Here is a 26,660-nt window from a genome sequence, read left to right on the forward strand (position 1 = left end):
AGATGTCATTTAAGTCCAAGCTGAGCCCCAATCAGCAGGGAGGTGAGAAGGGGTGAAGGAAAGAAAATGTCCAAAGTGACTGAGAGTATGGACGTTTGTATGTTCCGGCATAGCTGTCAACTAAACTTTGTACAAATATTACCCACTATGTCAAAAAAATACTGTCGGAGCAAGACACCCCTATAACCCCTAGGGAAGGGGTTGAAATATAACTACAGTAAAAAGACCTATACTAGTGTTGAATCCATAGTATTCGGGACCTCGGGAGTGATTTCAACCAAACTTGGTACACTTAACACTTACTATCAAGAAACAAACTGCGTGGAAGAATGACAATCCCAACACGCGTGGGGTGGGAGAGGGCGAGAAATAAAAATAATCAAAAATAGTGTCAATCCATACTTTTTAGGGTCACTGAGATGAATAGTGACACACTGGATTTTTTTATGTACAAGTTCAGCCTCCTTTCGCATAGGGGGCGAGAAAAGGTTAAAAAGAGAATTTCCAAAATGACCGAGATAATGGACGTATGTGTGTATCTCCCAGCATAGCTCTCAACCAAAATATTGATACAAGAATGACTTACTATCTGAAAAAAATACTGTACGGGTAGAGACCCCTAGCCCCTGGGGTAGGGATGAAATGTAAAAATAAACAAAAAAGACAAATATTTTACTTGAATCCATACTTTTTGGAGTCATGAGATGAACTGTGACACTCTGGATGCCATTTAAGACAAAGTTCGGTCCCAATCGGCAGAGGGGTGAGAACGGGTGAAGAAAAGGAAATGTCCAAAGTGACATTGTTTATGGACGTATGTGTGCATGTTCTAGCATTACCTCCCAACTAAACTTGGTACACATATGACTTATCTGGAAGAAATTACTAGGGGGGTACGATACTCCTACCACCCCGAGGGACAGGGTTGAGTTATAAAAAAATATAGAAAGAGGGGTGAAATATAAAAATAATAGAAAATGACAAATGTTAATGTACAGTTCATAGTTTTCGGGGTTGCTGAGGTGAATAATGGCACTCTGGATGTTGTTGAAGTCCATGTTCAGCCCCAATCAGCATGGGGACAGAAAGGCTGAAAAGGAAAATGTCCAAAATGACCAAAATTACGCATGTATTCTCCTTAGTCCTGGTGTCCAGTCGGCTGGACAGTTTTTGAAAACATATAACACCCTTACTGCTACTTGAATTCTCCTTGTAGCCATATATAGATATATTCCATGACATCCCCTGTTATAGGGGGAAAAAACTTTTGACTTAATTTTGATTTCATAATCAAAAAAATTCAAATATAAATAAAGTAACCCAATACTATAACAATTGATGAGAGAATGATTGTGAATGATGAGACGATAAATATAATTCAGATTGCTCACGCTGGTGCTTCTGTTGACTTAGCAATTTTCTCTCTCCACTTAGCAGGGGTCAATTTCAAAATGGCTACAGCATAGAGGATGTTGAAGGCGGGTAAGTACATAAACATGCACATTAGATGATATGTCATCATACTCTGAATTATTTATGTAGTTAAATATCATTCTAAAGACCTATAGCTACACTTTCATGTACAAAGACTATGCCAAAAGTTTTTAGCAGCCCATAAACTGTAATTCTGAGGACAATGGGATTCTTTTCATTTGAAAGAGCGATGTTTCTGGACATTGGTACATGCACGTGCAACCCCTCCCAGCAGTGGTTCCTCCACAGCGTGGGAAGAAAACACAGGCACTGCTGAGTCAGACATGGTGCAAGATGGATCTGTTGCACCGTGATTTCTGCGCAATGATTTTTATGATTATAAAAAGAATTTAAGTGCTGAAGAATGCCATTCTACCCCCTCGTGTGTGCTTCTATAATTGTAGGGGGTTAACCTCGGTTACCCTCTTCAATTGAAGATCCTCTGCATGGTGAGGGGGACTAAGAGCTCCTTTCTTGCAATGCTGAATGGAGCCCCATTAGGTAACCATTCGGTATACAAGGAGGAGGAAGCTAAAGCACCACCCAACCCTAAGGTGTAACGCGACCCGTGCCGATGGGTTGCATGGCACATGGGAGATGTGTCTTGAACGGAGCCTTCGAGATACTTGGCGCCCTCTCGAAGTAAGTAGCCTTACCCAGGTATGCGGGGCTTTGCCTGGGCTGACATTATATTTCCCTAGATACTCATGGGACCTACATGAGTACCGTAGCCACCCAAAAACTGGAGAGCTCCTTCGGGGCCTCCGAGAGAGACACCAGCTCGACAATATCCAATGGGGACTCTTCGGAGATACCCCCTGATAGTACGACCTCCACAGTCAGAGAGCTCACTCTACAGGTGGACAATCTTCTAGTCCAGAAGGAGAAGAAGAAGAAGAAACAGTGCTCCAGCGCTGAGAATAGGAGGTACAAGAAGGCTTTAAAGGCCCGGGAGCAGGCCAAAGAGGGCCTAACTCCTGGAGCTGAGAGGCCTTCTACTGCCATGACAGCGATGACTGCGGGGGGATCCAATGGGCACAAGAGGCAGGACCCTGAAAAGGGCTCTGCTTCTAGGGCACAGAGGACTCCATCCACCAAAACGCCAGTGGGAAAACTACTCCTGTCAGGGGCAACCCCGGAAGAAGATCGGCAATCCCACAAAAGACCTAAGGTGGAGTATGCCAGGATAGCTAAAGCTGGGATCAGGATGGCCATAGTGCCCGTAGGATATCCTGACCAGAAGCTAACTGAAAAACAGGTGGAGTCTGTGGAGGAGGCTATCACCAATCTGATAGATGAGCTTCTGGAGCAGGGCCCCATTAAGCCTCAGTTCCTGGACTGCTATCTGTCAAGAGGTAAGGCCATCATTATTGCAGAGAATGACGAGACTGTAGCATGGCTTTCTAGTTTTGTTACAGATATGCAACCGTGGGAAGGAGCCAGGCTCACAATTGTGGGCATGGATAAACTCCTTGCCTATAGGAGAGTCATGGTCTGGATACCAGGACAACCAAAGGACAGCAACGTCCTTTTGGGAAGGATGGCATGCCAGAACCATGGCATAAATCCCAACAGCTGGAGAATCTATGACCGCAAGGAGGAGAAGAGAGGTGTCCGCCTTCTGGTCAGCATGGACTCCAGAGATGTGGAAAAAGTGGTGGGGAAGATCTTCTGCGAGGTGCATGTTGCTACCTTCACCTTGGTGGAGGGCAAACGTGACAAGCAGAGGACCAACCCCACCACAGACAACACTGAGACTAGCAGGGGCGAAGAGCGGGAGCCTGGACAGGAGCCGGAGCCAGCCAAGCCTCAGGATTCATCGCGGGAGACGGAGCTACACGTTCTGGAGACCGCATAAGGTAAAGTATTGCATGAAAGTAAGGAATGGTTACTTTCATGCAAGCAAACATACAACATTGTATAGCGGCGTCTAGGGTACTTATAAGAATTATCCAGAAAGGTAGGTTTTTGGTCGCCCTGATACAAGAACACTGGCTTAGACAGGGGCATATCATGGGGCTAAAATGTGCAGGCTTCACTCTATTCAGTGGAGTAGCGGAGAAGAAGCCTAGAGCATGTATACTAGTTAAGGATCATAACGCTTGAGCTATACCGGGCTTCATTACTAGAGACCTTGTAGCAGTTCTAGTGAGATATGAAGAGGGCGGACAGCCAAGAGACCTGGTTGTCTGTTCTGCATATTTCCCAGGAGACTCTGAATCTCCACCCCCACCGGAGGAGTTCAAGAGACTGCTGATATACTATAGGAAACAAGAACTTAACCTCATAGTAGGATGTGACGCCAATGCTCATCACAGCATTTGGGGAAGTAAATACACAAACCGAAGGGGAGAGAATTTCATAGAATTTCTACGTACAACTGACCTTGAGATCATGAACATAGGTGATACCCCTACCTTCATCAATAACAGGAGTGAGGGGATCATAGATCTTACCCTGGGTTCCATGGGAATTATACAGGAATTTAAAGACTGGAAGGTTTCTTTGGAACCTTCCTTGTCAGATCATAGACACATTGTGTTTCATATAGAGGGCTCCTTCGAGATCCCATCTTACAGAAACCCTAGACGAACCAATTGGACGTCTTTTAGGGAGGACGTGAGGAGGGGACTGGAAGGGGGACCCTCAAATATAATTAAGAACAAGGAGGAGCTGGAGCTCAGTGTGAGCTTTCTCACACAGACACTAGTTACCTCTTATGAATTAAACTGCCCAGTTGTTAAGGCAAAAAGAGTAACAGGAAGCTTCAAGTGGAACAGTTATCTTGAACACCTGAGGAGAAACACACAAAGGCTCTGGAATAAATACAGGGAATTTCAAGATCAAGAAAGTTTAGATTCTTATAAAGAATCACAAAGAAAGTACAAGTCAGAAGTCAAAAAGGCTTCTAAGAAATCTTGGAGACAGTTTTGTGACTCCATCAAGAGTCAACATGAAGAGGCAAGGTTTCATAAAATTCTAACCTTGGATGGAAGGGCAAGGCTGGGCTCGTTGGAGTCACCTTCGGGTGGATATCCATCCAAAGAGGGGGAGACCCTGAGCTTATTGCTTGATGCCCACTTTCCAGGTTCAGTAGTCACGAATAGTGAAGTAGAATCGAGCGGATCCTTCAGACCCGATAGAAGTGGTTGGAAGGAAGCTACAGAGATTGTTACACCAAGAAGGGTGAAGTGGGCATTAGAATCTTTTGCCCCTTATAAAAGTCCAGGAATGGATGGGATCTTCCCAGCACTTCTTCAGGAAGCAGGTGCAGTCCTTATACCATACCTGGTCAGAATTTTTAGAGATTGTCTCACTATGGGGTATGTGTACTCCTTGTGGCGTCAGGCGAAGGTAGTGTATATACCTAAACCCGGAAGGTCTTCACATACTAGACCTAAGGATTATAGACCCATTAGTCTAACATATTTTCTTCGTAAGACTTTGGAAAGACTGGTGGATAGACACATCTGGGAGAAAGTATTAAGAAACTGTCCCCTGCATCCTCATCAACATGCATACCAACCAGGGAAGTCAGTTGAGACGGCACTACACCAGCTTGTTTCTAGGCTGGAGAGCGCCTTGGATCAGCAACAACTTGTTATGGTGGTATTCCTACATATAGAAGGGGCCTTTAACTACACGTCCTTGGGCTCCATAGCACTTACTCTAGAGAGAAGAGAAGTAAGCAGGATGCTCATAAAATGGATTATGGCCTCACTGCAGGGCCGTCAAGTTCTGTTTACCCTCAACGCAGTAATGTTGAGAGCTAATATAGACAAGGGGTGTCCAGAGGGAGGAGTTCTATCACCAACATTATTGTGTCTGGTAGTGGATGAACTACTTACCAGGTTAAATGTTGGAGGAATTTACGCCCAAGGCTATGCAGATGACATTAGCCTGATGGTGGTGGGAAATTTCCCCAGTGCGGTTTCAGAGTTCATACAAAGCTCCCTACGTAGGGTGGAAAGATGGTGCCATAACACAGACTTGTCGGTTAATCCCGACAAGACGGAGCTCGTGGTATTCACCAGGAGGAGGAGGAGGCTAGACGGACTGTCAGAGCCTTTCCTATTTGGGAAAAAATTAGTTAAGACAACCTCAGTTAAGTACCTAGGGGTAATCCTTGAGGCAAGACCGAGTTGGAAGAAACATATAGATCATAAGGTGGATAAGGCTTGCAAGATTATGTGGGCCTGTCGCAGGGCCATCGGAAAGACTTGGGGCCTAGGACCTAAGGTGGTCCAGTGGCTCTATATTTCTATTATACGGCCCACGATCACCTTCGCATCTTTAGTCTGGTGGCCAGATTTGGAGTAAAACTGTGATCACCAAGTTAAACAGTGTCCAAAGACTTGCGTGTCTAGGAATAACAGGGGCACTGGAAACTACACCATTATGTGTATGTTTCCCCCCCTTACATTTATATGTTAAGGTAATAGCGGGAATGAGTGTTTACCGCCTCTGGTCACTCGGAGGATGGTCCTTCAAGAATCCGAATAGAGGTCATGCTTCTATTCTTACAAGACTTCACCAGACCTGCCCTACGACAATGATGATCGGGGACCTGATGAAGCCTAGTTTTAATCTGAATTATAAGTTCACAGTGGTGATACTCACAAGGGAGGAGTGGGCCGCGGATGCTGGGGCCCGTCTTAGGTCTGGGGGCTGTACATGGTACACAGATGGCTCGCGGACAGAGACGGGCACAGGCGCTGGGGTCTGGGGGCCTAAGACAAGGCTCTCCCTTCCCATGGGTAAATATGCTACTGTTTTCCAGGCCGAAGTATATGCAATACTGGCCTGTGCTGTATATATATCTGGACATAGAAGATGCATCACTATTTGCAGCGATAGCCAGGCGGTGTTAAAAGCACTATGAGCAGTCAGAACAACATCAAAAATGGTATGGGAGTGCCAAAGGATGTTAGATCAACTGTATGAACTTAGCTCAGTTATCCTATTATGGGTCCCTCGGCACACAGGAATCAGTGGAAATGAAGAAGCTGACAAACTAGCGAAACAAGGCTCAAAAGGTCCTTTCATAAGACCAGAGCCCTTCCTAGGAGTGTCACTCCGAAGCGTGAGACTGGTAACATCCCAGTGGACAAACCAGTCTCACTTAGATATTTGGAAGAGGTTAACTAAAGCAAGGCAGGCACGTGAACTTATCAAAGGGCCTAGCCAAAGTTATAAAAAGGTCCTAATGAATTTGAATAGGACCAGAACCCGAATGGTAGTTGGACTGTTGACAGGCCACAATACTTTACAGAGACACCTACACATCATGAAAATCAGTCAGGATCCGATGTGTAGAAGATGCGGTAGGGAGGAAGAGACCTCCGTGCATGTGTTGTGTCAGTGCGAGGTTCTTGCAAGCACTAGACATAGATATCTTGGCTCACATTTTGTGAGCCTGGAAGACATCAGGAATGCCAACGTCCGGACACTGGTATCCTTTATAGGAACACTAGGGCTGGACTAGGCAAACCCATTTAAGGAACACAAAGGGGCTTCACAGATCTACGTGTGGAGCCCTGCGAAGGCAGAGCTCACCCATTTCTTATCTATCTATCTATCTATCTATCTATCTATCTATCTATCTATCTATCTAATGCCATTCTTCTTTGCTGTACGTTTTTGGTGAGGCTTCCCCATTCTAGGGCCACAGTTGAAAATTGGTTTAGCGAGTTTTCAAGGGGTCGGCAGTCAATTGAAGACTAACCTTGTCCCGGTCGCCCAGCTACAGCTGTGACTCAGGAGAACATTGATGTTGTGAGGAAAATTATCAAAGAAGGCGAGAGTAGACTGGTGTAGTTTTGTGCTAGAAAAATTCAATGGAGGGCATTCCCAAGACACCTACAGTACAATATAGTCACAGTTGATGAAACACAGGTCCACCATTATGACCCGGAAACAAAGAGACAGTCTTCTGTGTGGTGCTTTCCAGGGGAGGACCCACCTACAAAAGTTCAACGAAGTCAGAGCTCTGGAAAGAAAATGGTGGCAACTTTTTTTTTTTTAAGAAAATGGGGCATCTCACCTCTGTGACCTTGGACACATGTCATAAGTCATTGTTGAATGGTACATGAATGATTGTCTTCCCAAAGTCCTCACCACATGGAGGTCACAGCACCCAAAGTCCAAGAGTGGGCACCTTCTGCTGCATCATGACAATGCATCTGCGCACAGGGCTGCCAGAACAATGGAAGTTTTGGAAAAGGAAAAAGTGCAAGTGTTACTTCATCCCCCTTATTCACCTGACCTGGCCCCATGTGACTTCTTTCTGTTCCCTAAGACCAAGGAAAAAATTTGTGGGCAGTGGTTTTCACCAGATGAAGAAGACATTGCAGCATACGAGAGTGCACCAAGTGACATCAAATCAAAAAAGGAGCTTGGACTGGAAAGTTTTCTAAGTGGTTTCAGAGAATGGAAAAATATGTATATGTTAATGGAGAGTATTTTAACACATTGGAGACGGCCATATTTGAATGTGCTACCCTCCAGAAATTGCAGGATTTTTAATGGTTTGTGAAAAATTTTCAATGCTAGGGTAAGCCATGATTATAACAACTTTTGGAATGCATAGAAAGATCACACTTTCTTTTACACAAAAATGAGTTTTAATTATCATAATAGTGCAGCAATTTTTAAATATAAATTTATGAAAATAATATGTTTCACAAACAAAAAAATTTGACGCAGCTATGGATGCCAGTTCGGTTAATATTTCGAAATTTGACTTTGTGGGCACATCTACTGAAACACACTAATGCAGATTCTAACCTAATTAGTCAATTGGCACCGGCATCCTTGTTTACAACCAGGAATTTGCATTCCCACTGTTCTTTGTTTGATGATGGGGTTGCATTGAGTTGCTGCAGGTACACGGGAAACACATTTATAGGAAGCGGTAAAAATAGTATTACAGAACCCACTTCAAGGAAGCGATATAAAACTACGTTACACTTCACACCAACTTGAAATTAGCTCATTTTCTACATTTACTAGCCTGAAGTGCCAGAATCATCATGTTTACTTAGTGTGTAATTGTTATCCTCATCCTCATTTTCACAAATTGTCTCTTCCATAAGAACATCCATTATGGATTTGTTATTGAAATTTCGTACACTTGAATTAGACATGCTAAATATTCACAAGAATTACACAAACAAGGCAGCCTCTAGAACACACACACTTCCTGTCCGCATGTACCCTACGTACTTTCCTGCCCATTTCACAGCTGAGAGTCAACGATGATGCAGCCTTAGGTTACGTAGAAACGTGGCTGTGTTATCAATGCCTTGAAAGAAGAGCTCTTGACTTATGCTCATAACTAGCATATTTTATGCTTATAGAAGCATTCAACAGTATCATAGTGAAGTCACAGCTCGCTAAAACGGCAACTACAATGTTTTAGCTACAGTGAAATCGTGCCCGTAGATTCTCCGAGTTCCGTCAGCAGCAATGAATTAGCGCACCAGTAGTTTCTACGAGCAGCGTGTCCAATGTGTTATGAAGTTGTAATTGTTGTTTTGCACATGTTTTTCTTCTCACTCTCTGCTAAAAACTTTCGGCATAGCCCTCGTATTTTGAAGTCCGAAGTTAGTTGAAATTATGTGAAATATATACTCTGAAAATACATGTTCAGTCGGCTAGATATCAGGTTTTAACTTGATCCCATAATCATCATTACGGGTTCAAAGTCTGTTGTTACATATGTGGCATTCTGCTGGTTTGATAATACGTAATCTACAGTGAAACTTGGTTAAGAAGTTCCCGCATAAGAAGTTTTCCCGCCTAAGAAGTGTGATATTCTTGGGCCCTTGATCGGTTGCATTAAGATATCCGTATATTTATCCCGCTTAAAGTGTTTTGTTGTAAATATATTTCCCGGTTAAACAGTTCAAATTTCAGAGCCCCTTGAGATAGAAAACGTCCGCTCAAAGCAGCTCATGGTTAGAACTCACCAGTCCCCATGCAAGTTGAACCCTGTGTTAGACCGTTTGCGCCCGTCATGGAGCCTCTCCGGGCTTGCCAAGGCCATATGACGTCACGCTATGATAACACCAACACCAGATGCTCACTCTCACCTTGTGGAATCGAATTAAACCCATCAGTCGTAATTTCCACTCCACCGTTTACATCAAGCAGAACAGAATTGAATGGGATTCTATGCAGGAAACACAAAGCACGCAATGGATGATTTGATAAAACATTAATACAGTAAATTGCGTGCTGTGACAGGGTGAAGTCATTAATCAAGATGGCCTCAACATTAATTAAAAACCGAAAAATGTATTTGTTCACAACACAGCAGCTTCTTATGCATTACCATACTGTTTGTTAGGAATACATGAACGACAACCATAGGGAATGCCACTTACAAAATTGTTCACGGTAAATACTGTACATTCCAAGCCATGTCAATTATACTGATATACCGTACTGTATAAGGACTGCAACATAATAATGATTCTGAAATAAGGTCAACAATAATTGTGAAATAAAGTACCATATAGGCCTAATCTACCACAAAATTGAATATTCTAACCTGTTTGATTTTTCATTCCCTTGCTTATTTCCTTCCAGACATTCTCTCTTACGTTGTTGTTGCAATAATGCTTATGGGTCTTGTCGTAGAGGAAATTACGTTTTGGAACTAAACTGATAAGATTTTCCATGTCCATTATTAGTCAGGTGAATAAACTATTACGAAACAAAGAAACATCCCGACTCGATGCAGGAAACAGCCGACTTGCCAGCTGATACATATTATGCCACCAAACAGCCGGCCAAAAGATCCCGATCGTCTACGAAGTTGAACGAATGTAGGTAACCAGCTGGGTGTTGGTGAGAGGGGACCTGATACACGCACGCAGAGGCACTGCGATACCATGTGTTGGCATAAAATTGAAAGTTATTTTTATTTTCACCTTTATACAAGCTAAATATCGTATTAACGTGTCATTCATAATTATTACATTGCATTATTAGAACGTGGCACAAGGATGAGGAGACATGAAATACAATTCTTGCGGAGAAAGAAACTGTTTACATTTAGATGTGCTAGTGTTGCTACTGCGCCTTTATCACTCGCACGTAATACCCCAATACTTTCCCATGCAGTCATTTCTGCAACTTCAAACCTGCTTTTCTTTTTGTCATTACTTTTAGCATAAAGAGGATTAAAGCAGGAAAATAAACTCAATATTGGCTTGTCCATGCAGTACTTGCAAAACAGCCAGAAACTACGCCTGTGGCCGTGACAACCAGTAGGAATGCAGGGGCGATATAGGCCTAGGTTCTAAGAATCTCTAAGAATAAGTTGCCGATGTCCCATCTGCTGCCGTTAACTTGAAGCAGATGTCGGGGGGGGGGTGTTGTGTGAAAACCTGAGGCGGTTTATGAAAGGTTCAGTCAGTGTGCCTCAGAACACATGGAAGGCAATGTGGGAAATGGAGAGGATTATAGTTCAAGAAAGCAGTAAAAACCTAAAACAGTCAACTCTGGACAATTTCTTTTCCAAACAGGAGCCTAGACTTTTGTGTTTGGAAATGTATTTAATGTCTAATGCAGTATGGAATTTACATAATGTATGGTTACCATCTACCGTTTTAATGTTCTTAGTATTTCTTTTCTCTCTTGTGCAAGGTTTTATATAATATGTTCCCTTCTCTTATCAAGAATTTTCATAATACAGTATGTTCAATTACAGTATTTTACTTTATCTCTAAAAATATGTGTCATGATAATCTAATATTTATATTGTGGCTTTCTTTTAGCAGCTCTTATATATCAGCCTATTTCGGTATTGTTCATAAACAAGGAAATCTGTTGGCTGTGTGTGTCACACGTATGTCAAAGTACTGTACCAGGAAAGCCTAGGTCCTGGTCCATAGTTATCAAAAGAAATGTTGTTCCAGCATATAAGATCCGTCCGACGTACGAACATCTAAGTAAAAGAATGTTCCAGTATGTACCAGACTCCACGAGTGCGCTAGGCGGAGTCAAGTGACGTCACCTGTCGTTCAAAGCTCACCTCCCCTAGAGATATTTCTCGAAAATATCTTTCTTTTCGCAAGTTTTCAACGCCTGTACCAATTTTAATGGAACAAATGCTAAATGGTAGTGGACGTCATGAAAACTAACCTCTATAAATTCCAAATTAATCCATCCTATGGTTGCTGAGTTACAATGATTTAAAATCTAACAGAAATTACGCACTCACGGTCACATGACCGAGAGAAACTACCCCTCCCAGCGCCAGCTATATATGCCACTGGGTCAAGGCTAACAGGTAGTTGTGTGTTGAGTTGAGTTCAGTTCATTGCAAGCAGTCCAGTCTAGCAGTGCAGTATGTGTATGAGTAAGAGAGAGGGGAGAATGGCCCTCACATAGTATGTTCGTGCAGTCTTGAAGACAGTACTTTTCGTCGTGTTTCGCGGAGACGAAATTACGGGCTAGTAAATCGCCATCGTACTTGAAAAAAAAAAAGACGTCGCACTGTAAGTAGTCTATTGTGCCGCGACTACGATATAACTTACAGACTTTTCGAAGTATAACACGTACGAAATCAGTGAAGTTCGAAGTTATATATTGGACATTCACAACATGACGTGTGGACTTAATTAATTGCACACAATATTAAATTACCAACAGAAACTGTCGTGTACAGTAACTTTAACTATTCTAGAACTTATTTTCTAACATAGCACATCCTTGGACTATGTCTTTTTATTTATGTGCCATATTAGGACATGACGTGTTACAGTGATAAACTTTGTGAAAGTTAAGAACTTTTTCTGAAATAAGATAGTCCTATCAACATTAGAGAATCAGTGTTATCTGTCAGGACAACGATTCAAAGACTGTGGTTAGAGATGGTCATGAGAAATATTCCGTGTTTGCACTGTGTTGGACGTTCTCAGTGACAGTTTAAAATAGAGTGTGTTTTTTTTTTTTTTTTTTTTTTTTTTTGCAACAAGGACTGTGATCACTCATTGGACGTCCTAAAATTAACATAGTATCTGTAAATACTACTTGCATGTTCCGTGTGTTAAGATCATTTCCATGAGCAGCAGAAATCTTCAGAAAATTCTACAAGATCCAACTATCTTCAACATCATTTCATCTATAACGTCAATGTGGTTTCTTCGTGGAACTTCAAGTTCGAGTCATCATCCGCACCCGCACAATGTTCCAGATTCTCATCAGTATTCGTAAGCCAAGTTTTTTTTAAGTGAGTAGTCACAAACTGACTTTCTTTCTTTTTTTTTTTTTCCTTTCTTACCAATCGTGAACAGTGGTTTACCCAGTGCTGCGTGTGACGATACTTCGTAGTTTTCCACCATTACGCAAAATTCATCTTTTAATGATAAATCTATTTTCAAAATCTATTTCACATAAGGAAGACTCTAGGAGTTTCGAGTGTTCTATGTTTCAAGGCTCACAAACTGAGAAACTCTCAACAGAAGTTCAAATTCTTATTTTCAATTATAAGTGTGTTTATGTCATGTCATAATACTTAGAAAGACTTTAGGTGAAAAATTGACACTTTATGTTTTTGCAAAAGACTATTGGATCTGTGAGATTTATTTATTTTCACAAATTGCATTCAAGAAGATTTACGTTAACCCTTTTGATTTCAACAAATTATTTGCATTCTATGTCGACATTGCAGGGTGGTGAATTGATTAACATTATTAATAAATTGTTTGAAAAAGGGTATAACCATCTATTATTCGCCCTGCGAGTCTATCCTGCTCTGTACCGGCTCCAAAAACCAACTTCCACTACCTGAGATCCTTCTCATGCCTTACGCCCCGAACATTTACTGGTACAGTACAGAATAAGTTTTCGGCCATAACTCCTTTTAAGAAGTTTCCTGCTTAAGAAGTTTTTTTTTTTTTTTTTTTTTTTTTTTTTTTTTTTTTTTTTTTTTTTTTTTTTTTTTTTTTTGGTGGTCCCTTGAAAAACTTCTTAACAGAGTTTCACTGTACATTTAAAAATATCAATTGCTGCCTAATTTTAGACAACAGTACATTCCAATTGTGCATGTGAGACAACCTTAGTTACAAACTTTTCTTTTTTCCTTAGGCATGTGCTATGAGAAAATACTTACAGAAGAGTGTATTTTAGAAGCACTAGACACCAGTGTTCTTGAAGGTGGATCATCTGATGACAATGAAGATGAATTTGAACCTATATTTTCATCAGACATTGGTACGGAAGATTCAGATTCAAGCCCCCATTCAGAACCTGACGCTATACATTGTGAGGTAAATTATTTACTATACAGGTCAGTACATTAAACATATGAGTAATTATGATGAAGGGCTTTTGAGACTAATATTAGGCATCCTAATTTTTTAAATTTCAAAATAAGAATAAACCAATTAAAAAATCCAGAGAACTAAAATGGAAAGCACAATATTTTAATTCCACCCCTAACTGTGTAGAGGATCTAGACTGGGAAGTAAATGGACTCCTCTCGATTATTTTCATAAGTATTTTGATGATGATTTCCGGAACCTTGTAGCAAATCAAAGCAACAGGAGAGCCCTTCAGGACAACATTTCCAGGCCCTTGAGAGCAACAACAGGAGAGTACAAAATGCTGGTAGGAGCTCATATAATTACTGGTGTCTTGAAGCTACCACGACTTAGACTGTATTGTTAATAAACCATAATAGGTATTTTATTTGATCCTGTATTGACTTGTCTGAATCTATTCAAGAAACTATTTAAAATAGGCCTAGTTTATGTTGGGTCCACCTCGTCAATACACCTTACAATGATTGAAAATTATTTATTTTATCATACATGTTTCAGGAAAATCATCCGTTCAACTGAACTGACATCACTGATGAAGATCACCAAGAAGCATGACTAGTGCATACCGCGGAGGCCACTGCGTAGGCGTTGCATGAACCTCATGACCCACCCACGACTCGCCTTAAACTGAGTTATGGGAATGTTGTGTTCGCGTGGTACCTCCTGTGCCTTCATATGCAACATTTTATACGATACACTGCAGCCATTGTTACGTTTTTTATTGATGTACACAAACACTTCATTGTCAATTTTCGAACATATAAACGCGCGTCTAGAATAGTTTGTGTTTTTTAGCTTGTCTTTTAATTTCTGCCAGTCACATATACCAAGTTTCCACTCACTGAATCTTTTCTTTCCACAACTCTTTTATCGTGCTGTTCAGCGAAGACAATTGAATTACCTTTAGCTTAAAGGCCACAGAATAGTTTCTATAATTATCAATAATTACAAATATATGCTTAACATGTTAATGTGTTTGTATGTAAATTATTTTCCATAACTTCCATAACTATTCAGACATGTATGACACAAGTGTAGAATCTCTTGGAGGAGGAAAATGTTTGTAGAAGATTTTTTTTTTGTAAATCTTGTGTTTAAGTAGTACTTATTGTACAATCTGGAGTGTTGTGCTAGAATATGTTATTCATATTCCATTCAGCTATTTAACCTGTACAGTGTAAAGAATATATTTCTACACAGGTTGGTTGTAACTAGTAAGATTACATTTCTATATTAACTGGAACAGTCCAAAAACAGGGTGTGTTGGCCTTTGTTAGCTATGCATTCTAGAAATATGTTCTTACTATTCTGGAAATGGAAGATTCGCAATGATATGTATTCGAGAAAGTGATTTACAGATCGCGACCGCAGTAAGAGTTGTGACTGGTCAATCCGGGCAAGCTCCTGTGTTCTGATTGGCTACCCTAAGGCCAGATTTCCCTTTAAAAGGGGCTAGGTAGCATTTTGTGGTCGGTCTGAAGTCTTTGAGCCGTCTTGATCTTGGCCTGCCGAGCCTGCCGAAGTTTTGACGTCGTCAACGTCTCCTCGCTACCAGAATGGGCTGCCTTAGGGTAAGCGCTGTTGTTTTCTCTCCAGTCTTAAGTTCCATTTAGTTTTCGTTGGTGTATCACACAGGAGATTGCACTAAACGCCACAATTATGTTGCTCAGATGTTTTGAAAGGTTAGTTTAACTTCACTCTAAATTATAATAGCGTATTGTTTTCCTCTTACCTTCAAGATTGTATTGCCAACTTGGTTTGTAATTAGATGTATGGTATTTGCTTGACTCTTTGAACTTATAGGAAGCTCTTGTCAAGGAATATCTAACTGATGTGTCTCTAAGAATGTGTAATCTGTATTTTACAAACTGTGTATCGGTATTTTCCGCATTGCTGAAACTGTTCGTAATTTATTTATAAGGTACGTTGGGTAAATAATTTTTTGAAAATCCAAATCACGCTGATTTTTCCGAAAACCGCAACCTAGACATCTCCATGCCTTTGGTAGGTTCCCAGCACCGTCCCACGTTCCTTGTTTGTTATCGTCAAGTTGCCCTCACTGATATTTACTTCCCCTGTTTTCTCCGCAGTTCATTACATGATTATGGTGTGTATAGTGTTTAGGTACCTTGAAATTTGATTTGCTTTTTCCTTTCCCCCCTTTAACTGTGTTTGTGTAACCGCTGAAGTACCGGTTAAAATGTACATTAAAGTCTAATAGTATTAAATAGAGTCAGCTTTACAGCTTCTTCTTCCGCTCCCGAAACTTCTTCATCCTGTCGGACCTGGCTGCCCTTTGGTTGTCAGTATTATTGTATTCAAAAACAATAAATATTTCTACAAACACCCCAAAAACAAAATAAAACTTCAAATTCTCATGCACACAAGTCTACAGTAATCAAGTCGCTAACAAACACACACATGCATTTGTACACTCCAAAGCATTGCAAGCTGTCCACTTCATGACCGTATCGATGAGTACAATCAAAAATTAATTTTAAAACCACCTAATCGATACTTTATTTTTTGCCTTTGGCAAAATTAAAATACATTAGCACACACAGAACATGTTCGCACATTAAACCTTAAAACTATGTCCCATGGGATCCTACAAACGATTGCTCTAGGTACTCTAAATGAAAGGGGGGGAGGTTGGTGGGGTGAGGTAATATGCGTGAATGATACGTAAATTACGATTCGCATCTACAATTGTGTTTAAAAAACTCTTTTACAAATGTATATATTTAAAATATTTAAAAGTATCTATGGTGATACACTTTTTGTAATAACACTAGGTGGCATGAATAAAAAGGTCTTCTGACCGCCATTTTATATAACACAGAAACTACCATAGGACTAGTGCAAGTCAAACAGTCAACACATCCTTTTACCACAATCTAAAGAGCAATATTTGCAAGTCAAAGAGTCAACACGGCCTTTTAGCATAACCTAAAGAGTAACATTTAAGGAAGATACTCAATAAAAAATATAAACAATAAATACCTGAAGACTGGTATAGACTGTACACAGACTTTTTATTCAAGACAAGTGTTTTTTTTATAAACAAGTGCCTCACCATAGATGCTTTAAGATATTTTCCAAATATGTTTACTAGTAAATAAGTTTTTTGAACATCATTGTAGACGTGAATTTTAATTTAAGTATCACAAATGCCTGAAGACTGTTACAGTATATACATTGACTTTTTTATTCATGCCACTTAGTGTTAATACTAAAAGTGTATCACCATAGATGCTTTTAAATATTTTAAATATGTATATTAGTAAATAATTTTTTTTAAACACAACTGTAGACGCGAATCGTAATTTAAGTATCATTCACACACACACATCTCTCTCTCTCTCTCTCTCTCTCTCTCTCTCTCTCTCTCTCTCTCTCTCTCCTTTCATTTAGAGCACCTAGAGCAATAATTTTAGGATCCCGTGGGACATAGTTTAAAGGTTTAATGTGCTTACTATCCAAATGTTTTCATCTAAGCTATTTATATATAGCTGAAGATGACCACTAAGTGGTCGAAACATGTTCTGTGTGTGCTAATGTATTTTTAATTTTGCCAAAGGCAAAAAATAAAGTATCAATTAGGTGGTTTTTGAATTAATTTGTTGTTTGTTGATTCACTCCAGAGCAGTTGATACTTCTGCGACAGTACCAAATAAACACGAAATGGGGAAAAACCTACATACCCCACAACATAGAGGCCTACTCCGCTAGAAGTGAAGTACTGTACAAGGGTTGCAAGCAGGGGTGTACCTACTTGTAAATTTCCCAGTACTGCAATGTTCAATTATGCATTACAGCAGACCATAAGAACATGATAATGTTATGAAAAAAGAACGCATTCATTCTGGTGTTTACCATTGATAAGAGCAAATATTTACTTTCTTTTTTGCGAATTAGATTCTCAATGACTCATTTTGTCACCGTTTGCCTCCGCGTTCCTATACCAGTGCACCCCTGGTTACAAGGAGTAAAAGTCATACTAGAAAATAAGTGTGTGTGGTGCCAGTACTTCCCAGTGACATTGCTGATAAGCAATAACTTACAGCCTTATGGATTTCAAATGAAAAATAATATCTCACTGGTGAATAAACTGTACACTGTCTTGCGACCATATTGTCAAAGTATCAATAAGCCATGGATTGTACGTATACCGGTATAATTTATTTATTGATTTATGCGCTGTACGACATCTCGCACACATGACTGTGTTGTCAAATGGCCGATAAGCCATACATGTATTAGAATTGTCCACTCATATGCAACTTACATTGCAGTTCCATTTACCTTTTAAACAGATTGATGAACAAAATGTGAATGTGCGACGATTATACAATGAAATTTTAAAATCAGTTTTGTATTGAAAATAAAAGATGTGACAATTGCACAGTGGCAACGATTATGTGGTGAAATAGATTATGCTGGAACAAATACACACAATCTCGGTCACTTAGGACATTTTCTTTTTTGTTCCGTCTAAGTCCCCATGGCGATGGTGGCTGAACTTGGACTTAAATGTCATCCAGAGTGTCATTATTCATCTCAGCAACACCAAAAACAATGGATTCAACATTAATAGAGGTTGTTTTTGATTATTTTGACATGTCACTCCCTCCCTACCACCCCTACGGATAAAAGGTGTGTCTTGCTCCGACAGTATTTCTCTCCATATAGTATTAAGTCAAGACATACCAAGTTTGGTTGAAATTGCAGGTTTGTCTATAGTCACTGTTATTTTAATTGTTTAGATTCGCCAATATCTTTATGTAAAGACATTGCTGCTTAACTGTGTGCAACCCACTAAGTACAGAATATATTGTGGGCTACGGTAAGCCTTCACCTGCAATTACTGGAGTGAACATTTAATTATTTTATTTTAGGATTGGAGAACTATCAGTGCCTGATGATTCAATGGCATGTAATTCCGTAGAAAATAAAATAAAAAGGAAGCAAATTGGTCCAGGAGAGTGGACGGATGGACTGGACAAAGCTGTTTTTAGTAAAGTCTTTTAATATATACTTACCATGCATGCTATACTTCTTATCAGCTATAAGCACAGAGAGAGCCCAGAAAGCATCTTCTTCATTCATGTACATCAACAAAAGTGCTGCTATTTGTGACATGCCTTGACAATAGCCAATCTCCAGATTGTACACACTATATGCAGATAAGACATTAAAGAGAGCTTGTTGCTGTATCCCATAGCGCTCCCGAAACATGATGTGATCACGATAAGTTCGATTCACATCTAGATCGATCTGTCGAATGTCAGGTGACCCACGATGAGCACGTTCCAACATTTCCTGAAAAATGAATAAACAAACAAAATAGTAAAATTCCTCAAAAAACTTGTTAATGGGTAATATTTAACGGTTCTTTCTCCCTTTTCTTAGAATTTGTAATAAATGTAAAATATTTTAGGTTATGTGATGTAATATTTTATTCTTAGTTTCCTACAAAATAAATCTCTTCAATTGACTGAGTATATTGAATTGTTTATATGCTCTCTATCAAACTTTCTTCATAGTTATTACTGGTGTTTTTTCGCCAGTTTCATATCTACCCTGCTGCATTATTTGTAATGTACCACAGGCTGTAAAGTAAAGTTTCATATTCAAACAACCAAACACACCACACTATACTACCAACCACAATAGAAACACGCAATAGTGAATACATCCCCCCAGAAACAGTAGGCATCTGGAAGGGCATCCGGAGAACTCTATTAAGTAAAGCAAATTAACGGTTCTAAGTAACTGTGATTGTGACAGAGACCTCCAGTTTTTAAGCAGTATCTGAACCACAGAAGAGTAAAATTTTAATTCCCACATGCATTGGCCAGGATTGGAATCGTGGCCTGGCTGCCTTGGTAAGGACCCAGTGACAATGCCATTTGACTCTCACATCCCTCCGTAGTCTGTAAAGTCTCTAAGTGTTTGATCAAACATCCCGGTTTTATAAAGTAGCAAAGGATGTGCAAGGTGTATTATGAAGTGATAGGTGACTGGAACAGGTTATAGGCAAATGCTGAAAAGGAAATAGGACAGAAGAGTATGGATTTGGCAACAGAAATGAGGAGAGAAAGATTCTGGTGTGGCAAATGAAATATGTGGGATTAATATGTGATTTAAATATCATGAAAGAAGACTATACACTATATAAAAGATCCCAAATATAATTTCATACTGGTAAGCCAGCTCAGGATCATCCTGCTACCGTATGTGACAGCAGACGGTACTACGTGCGACTGTCCGACCGAGGATCAAGCGGCCATTTGCAAACTAGACACCCAAAGGCTGCAGGTAGAGTAGCCCTCCCTTTAGAGGCCATGTGATGCCTTTGTGTAGGAAATGATAGATAAATTCACCAGAAAGGAGAACACGGACAATGGTTTAGATGGCAGAAGAGGACCCCAGTCCTAATGGCAGATAAATCGGAAGAACGTCAGTAGTGAAGCGGTTGCAAAAGGCATCTGTACTCCTGAGGAGCAGCAGTAGATATAAAATACCTCTGAAAGTGGCGACACTGATGAGCGAGAAAGGAAAGAAGACACCATGGCGGAATGAGAAGATGAGAAAAGCTGTGAAAGAAAGAAAAAAGCATGGCAAGAATGGAATAGAGATAAAAAGAAGAAAGCAAAAGGAAGTATCTTGATAATAAAAGGAAGATGTAATGGTAGCCTATGTACGATATGATATGTGTGAACTTGCGTCGGAAAAGGTAAGGGCGTACCCTGGTGTCAATGACGCGCTGTTCCTTAGGTGCATGGGGAACTGTGAAAAATGGGTGACCCGTAGTCAACATCATGAAGGTAGGCATAATCAATGTTATGACCCTGACATGAAAGGCAGAAGTTGTGGATTTTATGAAGAAAGAGGGTATAGAAATCATGGGGTTGAGCAAAGATAAATGGAAGGTGAATGGAAAGAAGAGAATTCAGACCATATGGATATGGGAAAGGGAATGAAGAAGGGCAGAAACTAGCTGAGTTTTTGTGAGAGGAATGAAATGATTATGGGCAATATATGGTTTTGGAAGAACAATAGCACGGAAATTACAAGAAATGGCAAGATATGGCTGTGGTGACAAGAAGAAAATCAGCAATTGATTACTTTCTGGTCGAAAAGACAAATCACACACAGTTAATGGATGTAACAGCTTTACCAGGAGAAGAATTCAATGGAGATTATAGAGTTGTGATAGCAAAAATGAGAGTGGGGAAACTTGAAAAATTAAAGGAGATAAGATATAGTAAAATAAAAGTGTGGAAATTGAAAGATAAAAAAATGTACAGGAAGAATTTCTGGAAGGTCTGAAACAACAAATTCCAGTTACTGAAGTACAAAATGTGGAAGATGAATAGTCCAACTTCAAAAGGGCATTTGTAAGTAGGACAGAGAGTGCCTGTGGTACAACACTGATGAGCGAGAAAGAAAAGAAGACACTATGGCGGAATGAGAAGATGAGAGAAGCTGTGAAAGAAAAAAGCATGGCAAGAATGGAATAGATAAAAAAAGAAAGCAAAAGGAAGTATCTTGATAATAAAAAGGAAATGTAACAAACTGGTAAGAGAAGAAAATTTTGGAAGTATTTACACAAAAGATGGAAATGGATGGAGATAATAATGCTGTATGGAATTATACGAATAGGAAAGAAAGGGTTTATACAAAGCTGACGAAAGAGGAAGGTCAGAGTTGATAACAAATCCACAAGAAATAAAGAGAAGATGGAAGGAATATTTTTATAAACTGCTGAATGTGGGAAATTGTGCACAGGAGACTGTAGTAATACGGTGTGGCGATTCAACAGTAGAAGATGATATAAACATGTTAGAGGTGTAATTAGCAGTCCGTAAAATGAAAATGAGGGACCAGGGATGGATGAAATTAGTGTGGAAATGATAAAGGCTGCTGGACCTGTTGGACTACAACGGGTGTACAGATTGTTTAAGTGCATATGGAAACAGAAACGTGTGCCAGAAGACTGGGGAAAGGGAATAATACCAGTCTTTAAAAAATGGGACCAAAAGAAAGTGTGTGATAACTTTAGAGGAATCGCAAACTTATCACAAGTGGCAAAAAAAAAAATGGAAAGAATATCAGAGAGGAGAATGAAAAGAAAGTTAGGAGAGTTGCAAGAGGAACAGTATGGCTTTAGAAGTGGAAGATCTACAGTGGACCCAATCTTCAGCATGAGGCAAATCATGGAAATGAATTAGGAAAATGGAAAGGCTCTGGTTATGACATTCATAGATCTAAAAAAGGCATATGATAGTGTTTCCAAGGAAAAGGTGTGGGAAACCATGGTCAAAAAGAGAATAGGTGCACAAACTGTAGAAATGGTGCAAGCAATGAAATGACTCCATTTGGAAACAATATAAAGTTAAGCAAAGGTACACCTATTCAATACACATTTATTACAATACAATACATAATACAATAAATATTGTAATTGTTTGTTAATATGGATCATCATGAAAACTGAAACCTACGATGTCCGTTTGGAAAGACATCTTTTTGCTAACTGCTTTACGTCGCATCGACACAGATAGGTCTTATGGCGACAATGGGATAGGAAAGGCATAGGAGTTGGAAGGAAGCGGCCATGGCCTTTATTAAGGTACAGCCCCAGCATTTGCCTTGTTTGAAAATGGGAAACCACGGAAAACCATCTTCGAGGCTGCCGACAGTGGGATTTGAACCCACTATCTCCCGGACGCAAGCTCACAACTGCGTGCCCCTCACCGCACAGCCAACTCGCCCAGTTTTGGAAAGACAGATTGGTTTAAAAATGTAACTGGATGAAGACAAGGGAGTGCGATATTGTCTTGTTTCTTTTTTTGTTTCTAATGGTTACGGACGAAATTGTAAGAGAGACTAAGGAAGCATATGAGAATACGGAGATTAGGTTATTGCTATTTGCAGATGATAATGCTGTCTGGGGAACAAAGAAGCATAAGAGCAATTTGATCCACTGAACAAGAAAATTAAAAAGTATGGTATGAAAATCAGTGCAGAGAAAAGCAAGGTCATGCATGGTAACATCAACAGGAGAAAGACAAGGGAAAGGCACTGTGAAATCTGGTGGTCACAGCCTTGAAATTGTTGACAGTTTTAAATACCTAGTTAGTGAATTAATTCAGAAAACAAGGACAGGCATGGAGGTTAGCGAGAGGGCACAACAGGGCAATGCATTCTACCAGTGTAAGAAGCCTCGTCTGGAATAAGGAAGTACCATGGAAGTGTTTTTTTTGTTTTTGTTTTTTGCTATTTGCTTTACGTCGCACCGACACAGATATGTCTTATGGCGACGATGGGACAGGAAAGGCCTAGGAAGTGGAAGGAAGCGGCCGTGTCCTTAATTAAGGTACAGCCCCGGCATTTGCCTGGTGTGAAAATGGGAAACCACGGAAAACCATCTTCAGGGCTGCCGACAGTGGGGCTCGAACCCATGGAAGTGTAAAGAGATAATGTACAATGTATTATGCTCCCATATTGACCTAAGCGGCTGAGACTTTAACAATGACAAGTAAGGAGGAGAGTAAAATTCAAGCCAGTGAAATTAAATACCTGGAAAGACAAATCGTGAAACGAAGATGTGAGAAAGGCAGAATGGAAAACCTAAATGAGAGAAATGACAGGAGTAAACTAAGATGGTTTGGAGGAGAGAAGAATACCAAAACAGATGATGGAGATTAAGTTGGAGGGAAAGAGAGAGTGGGAGGGATACCTAGAACAAGGTGGATCGATTCAACAAAGAGGGGTGCAAAAAGAAGAAACCTGTACTGGGACAAAATGATGGAAGCGAAATGATGGAAGGAGATGGGAAGATGGTGAAGCGTGATAAATGCTCTGACCCAGCAGGAGCTGGACAAGGGGAAAGGAGAAGAAAGAGGATGATGATGATGATGATGTCAGAGATTTAAAAACCGTGCAAAAATTTGTGAAAAAACCTCCAGGAGCTGATGACGAATACATCACAATCTGCTGATCACTGGTCTGAATATGAAACTCAAACATGTGAATAATAATAATGTTATTGACCTTACATCCCACTAACTACTTTTACGGTTTTCAGAGATGCCAAGGTGCCAGAATTTAGTCTTTATGTGCCAGTAAATCTACCGACATGAGGCTGACGTATCTGAGCACTTTCAAATACCACTGGACTGAGCCAGTATAGAGCCTGTCAATTTGGGGTCAGAGAGCCAGCGCCTCAACTGTCTGAGAAACTCAGCCTAGCAACACGTGAAGATAAATATAATAAACAAATGAGACAAAGGACTTGAAATACGAAGTAATAGCATACAGCATAAAATAATGATGCAGGATGTCCCCAATAATGTTTAACCCTTTCCCACGAACTATCTTTGACTCACTGTCTGGCGAAACCGAGAGTACCAATTTGCTTTTCATGTATAGTTGTGGAGCACCTTCACTAAATCATTTATTCTGTAAAAACCACTTACGAGATCAGTTTCAAATTTTGCTACAAGGGAAAATACACTATACTTATTGTAAAATGATACAATGAGATCACCTAATTACACACAGAAAATGAACAACATACCACTTTATTTTAGCATTCCGTTCATGTCAGTTGTCTCCAGGAAGCGTAGGGAATTCACTGGTTCAAAGAAGTTATATGTTTAGCAGACAGATGGCAGAGGGAGTCGGTTTGAAAGTCGAGTATGCTGTACTATGCAATCCGCAGGAGACAACATGCGACTTCAGTATACTGTACTATGCAACTCACAGGAAAGAGTTAATATACAGAGTTAATATACAAAAGTCACAGAAAAGGGTGTACCACTAGGAAATTTGCCTTATATATACATATCCCAGTAATTGCAGTTCAAGTCCCTGGAGTAGTAGTAGTAGTAGTTTTGATAGAAATATTTGAGAAATTATTGTAGACAACCTCGTATTTTTCAGTAGGCCTAATTAAGGACACTTTTTTTTTCTCCGTCCCGTGGAGTAGGGAAAATAATAGTAATCCACCAGCTGTAATAATCACATAACCTCATTTCAGTAGAATTGTAGTGAAGATAAGGTATAATATATTAGATAGTATCTTGCCAGTTATATTCATGTTTTTCTTCGTGTACGGCAATCCTTTTGATACTTAAGCATTTAACCAAACGCAGTGTAGTGTAGTGTAGTGTAGATACATTGTAGTATAGATACAGTACATTTAGATAGTGCCGTATCTTGCCTGCTATATTCGTGTGTTATCTTTCGTGTATATCTATTAGACCGTAATACTAATAATAATTTGTCTAAGCATTTAGCTTCGTTGGTAATCTTTGAGTACAGTAGTTCTTGCAAATTTCATTTCTGTTGTGCTTAGTAGTGACATACGGTACGGTACCGGTATCGTAATTAGGATACGTCTGAAAGTAGTTTAAAAATTACTGTAGTGTACTGTACAGTAGTATACGAGTAATATCCTATTAGAATTTAGTGTGCTTATTTTATTATTGTAAAATATTTGTGTAGTACTGGTGTAGTAGAGGTATCCGTAGAAACTCTTACTAAAATATTGTTGAAATTAGGATAGGCTTAATTGCAGTTTGGAATTGTGTAGTTCTTGTGTATTACTTTCGATATTCAGTAATTAACAGCAGCTTTTATCCTGTTAGGGGTTGTAGGATAAAAAAAAATAGAGCACGACTAAGTAGTATTGTAGTGTAGTCGTATATTAATTACCTTATTGTTGTGTACTATCCCAGACAATATATCCCTCCGTTCATTTATTTTTTTGCAAATAAGTTATTTTATTTTTTAATTTAAAATTTTCCCCCCGTAAAGAATGGCTAAGGAGCGCGAGTGTACTTATTGTGGGTGTGGTGAGGCATTGAGGGGTATGAGGGAGGAGTTGGAAAGTTTGAGGGAGATAATTAGGATTCTCACAGAAGACAGGAAGGAAGATAGGACTCCCTCAAACAATGTACAGGTTACAGTAGGTGTACACGAGGGAGGGGAAGGAAAGGGAGGAGTTGTAGAAGACAGGTGGTCTAATGTTCTAAGGGGAAGGAGATTGCAGGCCAAGGGCTCTATTCAGGATCAGAATTCAGGACAGGTGTCTGTGCGAAATCGGTACGAGTCACTCCAGGTAGAACAACAGAGGGAAGATGAGGGACAGGGAACTGTTGCTGAGATGCGTGGAAGTAGGAGGAAGGGAAAAGGTAGGAAAGGGAAATGTAGAGTAGAGGATAGGAAAAGACAGGTGGAACAGGGTCATGGGAAGGAGAAAAGGGAGGAGGAAGTAGCTTCTGCAGCTATCAGGAAAGACAGGGCTGAGCAGGAGGGGAGGGGATCAAATGAGGTGGGTAGGGTTGAGGCTCTGGTCATGGGGGATTCCATCGTTAGACACGTGGGGAAAGTGTGCGGAGGAAAGGGAACCAGGGTAGAATGTTATCCAGGAATTAGGTTGAGGCAGATGTTGAGGAAAGTAGAAGAGAGGGAGGAGGGGAAGGAGAAGGTGGTAGTGTTTCACGTTGGTACCAAAAACGTAAGGCAAGCTGATATAAGTACCAACATAGTTGGAGATGTGTGGGATCTGGTAAATGCAGCACGGGTGAAGTTTAAGAAAGCGGAGATTGTTATTAGTGGAATACTGTGTAGGAGGGATACTGACTGGAAGGTGATTGGGGATTTAAATGAGACTGTGGAGTGGGTATGTGGGAAACTGGGAGTGAAATTTCTAGATCCTAATGGGTGGGTAGGAGATAGGGATCTGCGCTCGGATGGCCTTCATTTAAACCGCAGTGGTACGTATAAGTTAGGAAATTTGTTTGGAAGGGTAATAGGGAGGTACATTCAGGGAAACGG

General features: G+C 40.1%; 1 protein-coding gene across 1 annotated transcript in view; it reads right to left on the reverse strand.

The window, feature by feature from the left end:
* LOC136872690 (USP6 N-terminal-like protein) overlaps window positions 1–26,660 on the reverse strand; it is a 258,189-nt gene that overhangs the window by 125,851 nt on the left and 105,678 nt on the right. The window contains exon 4 of the mRNA XM_067146511.2: window positions 18,851–19,130. Within this exon, the coding sequence (XP_067002612.1) occupies window positions 18,851–19,130 (280 nt within the window). The remainder of the gene's footprint in view (window positions 1–18,850; window positions 19,131–26,660) is intronic.

This window comes from Anabrus simplex, chromosome 4, assembly GCF_040414725.1.
Source record: "Anabrus simplex isolate iqAnaSimp1 chromosome 4, ASM4041472v1, whole genome shotgun sequence".
Taxonomy (NCBI): domain Eukaryota; kingdom Metazoa; phylum Arthropoda; class Insecta; order Orthoptera; family Tettigoniidae; genus Anabrus; species Anabrus simplex.